Source organism: Genypterus blacodes, unplaced genomic scaffold, assembly GCF_046128005.1.
Source record: "Genypterus blacodes isolate CSIRO-AG114 ecotype Tasmania unplaced genomic scaffold, CSIRO-AGI_Gbla_v1 ptg000005l_1, whole genome shotgun sequence".
Taxonomy (NCBI): domain Eukaryota; kingdom Metazoa; phylum Chordata; class Actinopteri; order Ophidiiformes; family Ophidiidae; genus Genypterus; species Genypterus blacodes.
Window position 1 is genome coordinate 3,672,280 of NW_027466819.1, and position 7,721 is coordinate 3,680,000.

A 7,721-nucleotide genomic window follows, 5' to 3' on the forward strand; every position below is an offset into this window, starting at 1 on the left:
TGCTGTACAGCTTGGTGGTGCTCATTCAGCCAAAGCTCTTTAATCGTTTTCAAAGACATTTCAAGGAGCCGTTCCAAACGTGTTACAGGTTTATGTTTCTTGGTTCTCGCTGTAAATCTCTCCGGGTCGTCTGAACTTTAAGGCACAGGATAAATGAAGAAGACGGAGAAGACAAACTCCACCGCATCTATACCAATGGCTTTCACATACACACTGGGTTTTTTTTTTAAAGCTTGTGTAGAAAATAAAACACATGACAGAAGAGCAGGAATAAAAACAGACATCAAACGCAGACTGGCACATTGTGTAATACGATACAAAATACTATGATGAGGACGACTACGCTGGCTGCTAACTGACTGATGTCTGTGCAGGAGTTTTGCGTGCGTGTGTGTGTGTATGTGTGTGTTCTCTGTCAAGCAGAAGAGAATAGTCCCTCCTCTAGTCCATGCTGTGTATAATTTGAGGCCCAGGATACAAAATGTCTGTACTGCAGACAAAAGAAACACATGTCGTTTTCAATACAAATCTGCTGTCTGCATGTGTGTGTGTGTCGACATCCAAACCAGTTTGAATTCAGGTGTGTGTGTGTGATTTAAGACTGTTGTTCATTCATAAACAAAAACACTGAAGAAAAAAATCTCTATTATTGTGGATTTTAACTTTAAACTTCTGTGTGACAAAGAGAAAACTGCTGTGAGTCTCTGCAAAGTGACCGTTTACAGTGAATATGAAGTGATTATGTTGAACACACGCAGTTTGTTTGACCGGGGAAACATCCGGGGCGTTGGCTGGATCACTTTAGCTGTGTGTGTGTGTGTGTGTGGATTGCGGCAGTAATCACATGAAACGATCTGAAGGCCACTTAAAGGGTTAACCACCAGCCTCACACATCAGCAACACTACAAAGCCTCTGTGACCTTTGCATTGGACCGGACTCACCAAACTTCTACGCCAACAGGAAGTAAACCCTTGTGATCACAGCGCCCTCTGCTGGACACGGCCAACACACTGCAGCTGATGTGTAAGAATGAATGCAATCGCCTTTAAACCAAATGAGACGATGGAAACCTGTTGGGTTATTATTAATATAGTGTATCTGACGTATGCAGCATTATAAATAGACGTTTCTTAGTTAGTTTGTGATATTATTTGCTGAAACTGATATTTTTCTGATAAGTCTTTGTAACCAAGACAACAAAGGAGCCCAGACAGGTTTATAAAACACGACGAGGAGAGATGTGCAAATACATTTCAAATAAAACAGAAGGGCCTTATTTCTGTGTAATACCAGGTGCATCAACACACAGAGAGCCTACAAACGCAGGGTTGTTGTGTGTGTGTGTGTGTGTGTGTGTATAGACGCCATAGTACAGAGCAACAAGGCCTCATAACAAAACATCAGGAGGGTGGAAAATGTAAAATACTCGTCGTCTTTCTGCCGCAGCTCCACTCTGCCTCCCAAACCTTTACAATGAGTTCCATTTCTTAAAAATATAACAAAACTTAACTAAACAAAATTACAAACAATCATTTTTGGCCACGTCAACGACCACACACTCGCTCTCGCTCCTAGAATACACCGTCTCTGTGTTGTCAGCATCATTGTACATATTTACAAAGTTGTTAAGTTTGGAAGAGCAAACAAATAAATCCTGTTTTCCTCTACGGCCACAAATAGATTCTTCTATAAATATGGAATAGAAACCTTTACTTCCATAGCAGTACATCATACTCTGTGTGTGTGTGTGTGTGTGTGTGTGTGTTTGTGTATTCTACGTGTTCTGTGTTACCTCTTAAAGGGGAGGACTGCGACTGATGAGATTAAATCAACGTCAAAGCTTTGTTTACTGCAGACTGAAGTGGAAGTGTGTATGCAGCATGGAAGTGTGTGTGTAGGGTGGTAGTGTGTACGTAGCGTGGAAGTGTGTACATAGCGTGGAAGTGTGTATGTAGCGTGGAAGTGTGTACGTAGGGTGGAAGTGTGTCCGTAGCGTGGAAGTGTGTATGTAGCGTGGAAGTTTGTATGTAGCTAGGAAGTGTGTATGTAGCTAGGAAGTGTGTATGTAGCGTGGAAGAGTGTATGTAGCGTGGAAGAGTGTATCTAGCTAGGAAGTGTGTATGTAGCTAGGAAGTGTGTATGTAGCGTGGAAGTGTGTATCTAGCTAGGAAGTGTGTATGTAGCTAGGAAGTGTGTATGTAGCTAGGAAGTGTGTACATAGCGTGGAGGTGTGTATGTAGCGTGGAAGTGTAGCGATAGAACTTGCTTTACAATTTATGCTAGTGACCGTGACGACAGGGGGTGGAAGATGACGGACGGCGGCTAAAACTGATGAGGCTTGGTCAGGCCATCTTCGCTCAGCTCGAACCTGCGGGAGGAAGAGGAGGAGTCAACTTCATACACTGTTTTGATATCAAGATAGTAAGATTTTAGGATTTCCTGTTTCCAGGATCAGGTACAGGGTCAGGTACAGGATCAGGATCAGGTACAGGGTCAGGGTCAGGGTCAGGGTCAGGGTCAGGGTCAGGTACAGGATCAGGATCAGGTACAGGGTCAGGGTCAGGTACAGGATCAGGTACAGGGTCAGGGTCAGGGTCAGGTACAGGATCAGAGGCAGTCCACTCACCACTGCGTCCAGCCTTTGGCGATCTCTTCGTGCGTCAGGTCCACCAGCACCTGATGGAGAAAGGCCCAATGACTCAGCGCTCACAAAGACATGCCGGCCACGGAACTACAGGATTTTTCACGATTCGGTTTCTCATGTGGCGGGAAAAAAAATGCGGCAGTGAGGCGGACGGGTGAACGCCGTACCTTTCCCAGAAGGCCTTTGTGTTTGGAGAGAAGACCCCCGCCGTTCTTCACCGCGATGTCCAGAGTTCGTCTGTGGAGCTCCATGATGGAAACGTTGAACTCAAACCTGAGCAGATAGAAAAACACAACGGAGACAAAGCTCAGTATGCAGGCTACTGTGACAGGAAGCAGGAAGTAGAACCCCGGTGGGACTCACGTCTGGTCGTAAACAGGGTTGAGGGTTCTCTTGTACGTGCTGGTTTTCCTCCTGCCAGACCGCCGCTTGTCAGGGAGCAGATAGAGACGGACGTACGGATCTGACCCCTGCTCCGTGAACGCGATCAGATTTCTGCCCAGGTAAACAAAACAAACGTTCTTCTTCAATGTTTCCAGAGATAGAGTTGATGGATTCCCTTCACGAGTAAACCTGCTCCATACTGGACTTTACCTGCAGCCGTGAACGACTACGATGAGCTTGTTCCTCTGTGAGCTGTGCCTGACCGTCAGCTGGATCTCACCCAGAGGGAAGTAACTGGGACCCGAACCGCTGCAGAGGGAGGCGGCACGTGAAATGGTTAAACATACTGAGCTTCAGCCAATAACTGGTCCTTTCATCAGTAGATATTGATACACAGACAGTCACAGCGACGAATAAGAGCTTCCTCTTCTTACTTTTGGAGCTGCCTGAGTCTCAGCTGCAGCTCCTGAGCGGCGTAGGGGTTGGAGATGTCAGACGCGATGCTGGGCGTGGGCTCCTTGGATCCCGCGGCCCCGGACAGGTACTGCTGGGAGCCAGAGATGGCCAGGTTGGAGGCGCTCCTCCCGGCGTCCATCAAGCCCCGACTTCCTGCTCCTCCTGCCGTGCCTGATGGGTCCTCCAGGTCCTTGTGCCTGTGCAGGAGGTCCTGGGCGGACACTGAGGCAGGATGCAGGGTATCGGGGGTGGGGGGCATAGGCTGAGGGTCAGAAGGACGCAGATTCGTATTGGCGTTGGAGTTGGCGCTGCTGGTCCTGCGCACCTGAACTGAGGACGGCCCAGAGTCTGGGGACAAGGACGGCGTCTTATCCACACACAATACCTGAACAAAAACAACACACAGAGACACAGCAGGCAAGCCACCGTTAGCTACCATCACCATCATCATCCCCATCATCATCATCATCATCATCATCACAGCTTTTGCCTGAAGTCGTACCCAAAGTGCTATCTTCATCTTGAGAGAGCAGCTGGGCCCGGAGTTTTTGAGGGGGAAGCCCTGGTTGAGCGTCATGTTCTCAGCCTCCAGCAGGCGACTCAGAGGCAACAGAAGCGTCCCCAGAGAACACTCATGCTTCTCATCCTTCACCTGAAGACACGGAGCGAGGGAAGGAGAGGAGGTGAGAGGAGGAGGAGGAGAAGAATGGAAGAGTTTCTATACAGCATATTTTACTGTGTTTAAAAGAAGAGGAGAGAGAGAGAGAGAGAGAGAGAGAGAGAGAGACAGAGAGAGAGAGACAGAGACAGACAGACAGAGAAAACAGAGAGAGACAGAGAGAGACAGAGACAAACAGAGAGAGACAGAGAGAGACAGAGAGAGACAGACAGACAGACAGACAGACAGACAGACAGAGAGAGACAGAGAGAAAGAGACCGAGAGAGAGAGAGAGAGAGAGAGAGAAAGAGAGACAGACAGACAGACAGACAGAGAGAGGGGGGGAGAGAGAGAGCAAGTGGGAGAGACAGAGAGAGGGGGGACAGACAGAGAGAGGGGGAGGAAGAGACAGAGATAGAGAGACAGAGAGACAGAGAGAGACTAAAGAAGCTTCCTTACCTCGACCTCCAGCTGCTGCAGCTTGGGGTTGTGGATGAGGAAGGTGAATGCTTCCTCCCACACCGGCTCATTGGTCTTGTATTTGGTCTGGTGGTCACAGCAGGACAGAGGGTCACTCAGGTAAAGACGTCACGTTTCAACACTTAAACTTAAGTATAACGACCACCGCAAGAAGGCTTCACATCAACGACTCTGCTTTTATTCTGCCTTTTCTTTAAACAAATGAACTGCAGATCCTTTATGGATGAAACACACAGAATGACAGACCTTCATGTCTGACACAGACCTTCATTCAGCTTCAGCTTTGTTCCTACCTTGCTATCGAATGATTTGTGCCCCACTCTGAACTGGACCAAGGGACTGGGATCACTGGTCACCTTTTTACCCGACTGGTGAAGAACACAGGCAGGTTTTACAAATGACAAAGCAAAGACACACACACACACACGCAAACAAAGTGCTACACATACTACTTTAACTCTAAATAACAATCTGCTACTCATCACATTTTAGCAATTGATGGCAAAATGTGTTAATTTGATGGAAAGAGATTAAGAAGGAACCCAAACCCCAGAGACCCCAGAGACTCCTGAGACCCCAGAGACCCCAGAGACTCCAGAGAACTCTGAGACCCTAGAGAACCCAGAGACTCCAGAGACCCCAGAGACTCCAGAGAACCCTGAGACCCTAGAGAACCCAGAGACTCCAGAGACCCTAGAGACCCCTGAGACCCTAGAGACCCTAGAGACCCTAGAGACCCCTGAGACCCCTGAGACCCCTGAGACCCCAGATACTCCAGAGAGCAGAGAAGTCAGAAAGCCCTTTCAAGTCAAAGATTAGAGATTTGACCTTTTGACAACAATGTTATTAACAGTAAACACGGTTAGACACAGTGTGTAGCTATTAGTCAACAAACAGAATTAGTGAGTTTGTGAGCCGATTAGACGGCCGGCAGAGGCCTTCTGAATGCTGCAGCGCCCCCTGATGGAACCGTGGCCTCATGGAGTCTCACTACAGTGGGAGTGAATCAACCTGACAGATACACGTTGACTCACTATGTCAGCAGTAACTACGGGAGGACATGTTGTGTGTTATTATGCTGATAATAAGATACAGGAGTGCATAATAGGACTCAGATTAGGACTTTGAGATGGAGCAGCCTCAGCAGCAGGGCGATATGTAAACACTCTCTAGTTCCTGTTGGTGCTGCATCTGAAACATGACCCTGTTCAGGATAACAGGCTCTTCAATCTCTCAATAAACTCAAAACAGTTTGCAAATGGTTGAAATTAAATGATTTGCATGCGTTTGTCCAACAACCACAAAAGGCTGCCGAGCTTTAATGAAAGACACAAACACTAAAGTACTTATAGAGTTTGTTGTTGTAGTTTTGGTCCCTTTTTAAACACACCATGTCTGTTTTGGGTCTTTGTCCCTCCTCTACCTCAGTGTCTGAACGGTCATGCGTGTGCTTGGTTACCGTGCTGTTACCTTGATGGCTTTACTGATTGAGCCCTTCTTCAGCCCCGCTTGGTTGAACTCTAACGGATTGCGCTTTGAATTTCCCCCAGGGACAAGGCAGGAGAGAGCAAACAACACACACACACACACACAGGCACACACACAGAGAGCGGTAAAACAGCAGAAGGTTATAGTGGATAAGGAGGGGCATGCAGGGAGGAAGACACGATGACCAACAAACAACGGCACCACACATCCAGACGCACCACAAGACAGAGACACAACAATGGATGATCACATGGTTAATGTCATTCCCTCATTTACACCTGGAGAGAAGGTACAAAACACCACAACGTTAGTCATTGGTCAGTGACAAAGATGAAGAGGTCACGGGGAGGGAAGGACACATTCTGATCGGGGGGGGAAGCAGAGATGAATTTTGCGTTTGGATGAGAAGTTGCGGTGATTATTGGGAAGACAAAAATCAGGAGAGGTGAGACAGCTTGTGCCTCCGCCTGTCGGAGAGACGTCGAGTCGACATGGCAACCAGCACGAAAAAGCGGCGGCATGAACAAATGACTTTCCATAACAAAGTGATAGTTTGGAATCTGCTGCATGTTGTAAGTGTGATCCATCTTTAACCTCCCGAGACCCTGAGTCCTCATATGTGGACACTTTTCCTTCCCTACACCTTAAACATCACTGTGCTGAACTTAAACCTGTCGTCTTCATGTCTGGACATATGCTGCTGCCCCCTAGTGGTATAAAAATCACTTTGGGTCGCTAGAAAACATAGCAGACTTGAGGAAATGTGTGTTATACTCTTTGTGTACGCCGCCGGATTGATCACACTCACAGGATGCAGCTCATACGAGTAAATGTGTATAAATCCTGAGCGTTGAAGACTCAGACTGAGTGCGACTGGTTCATCTTCATCCTGAGGTCCTGGATCACAGAACGGCAACAGTGGAACGCAAGACAAACCGGTGATGTTTGGGTCGGAATAGTTTTGAATGAAAATGGGATCAAAATGATAAAAGTGCATCTGAAAACCACAAATTTCAAACGAGCGAAACGCGACGCACAGTAGAGACGGCGTTCTGCCCCTAGTGGCACTTAGGGTGAACGACCACAGAGGCTGATGGGACCTGCACACACAGCGGCCATAGATGAGGAGGACGGAGGAAAAGCAATCCACACAGAATTCTCCCTGCCTGATCAAAACACACTCCTTCCTCCCTCGCTCCCTAAAGGAACATCATCACTCTTTAAATACTTAACTAGATCAACATGAATCTGTTTTCTTAAAGTATTATAGAAGCCTTAGCTCATACAGGCAGAACGTCCGTACAGACAAACAACCTACAAACGATCCGCTGGGAGTATGACGAAGAGTAATTCCTTCAGAGAGAGGAGGAGGAGGGATGCTCTCGATCGCTCTAAAACTTTTATTTTGTAACTCTCAGGTGTGGTATTTCCTGCCATGACCTTCAGCTTTGCCATGGGTCAAACTTTATCACAAACAAACATCCATAACAACGGATAAGGTCAGGAATTCAACCCGTGCATGAGGTGCAGTCCAAACGCTGGCAGGGATTCATGCATGTCAGGCGTACAATTCCAAACCTTGTTAAAAAAAAACAAATGCAAGCAAGTAA

General features: G+C 47.3%; 1 protein-coding gene across 2 annotated transcripts in view; it reads right to left on the reverse strand.

Annotated features, from left to right (window-relative positions):
- LOC142999622 (extended synaptotagmin-2-like) overlaps positions 1–7,721 on the reverse strand; it is a 9,886-nt gene continuing 2,165 nt past the window's right edge. The window contains exons 6-15 of one of the 2 annotated variants that reach the window (XM_076149247.1): positions 6,094–6,156; positions 4,917–4,991; positions 4,603–4,689; positions 3,988–4,137; positions 3,464–3,870; positions 3,240–3,338; positions 3,009–3,140; positions 2,813–2,918; positions 2,628–2,677; positions 1–2,369 (exon numbers count right to left, since the gene is read on the reverse strand). In XM_076149247.1, the coding sequence (XP_076005362.1) occupies positions 2,324–2,369; positions 2,628–2,677; positions 2,813–2,918; positions 3,009–3,140; positions 3,240–3,338; positions 3,464–3,870; positions 3,988–4,137; positions 4,603–4,689; positions 4,917–4,991; positions 6,094–6,156 (1,215 nt within the window). In that variant the 3' untranslated portion in view covers positions 1–2,323. The remainder of the gene's footprint in view (positions 2,370–2,627; positions 2,678–2,812; positions 2,919–3,008; positions 3,141–3,239; positions 3,339–3,463; positions 3,871–3,987; positions 4,138–4,602; positions 4,690–4,916; positions 4,992–6,093; positions 6,157–7,721) is intronic. The other variant, XM_076149255.1, reaches the window with a different exon arrangement.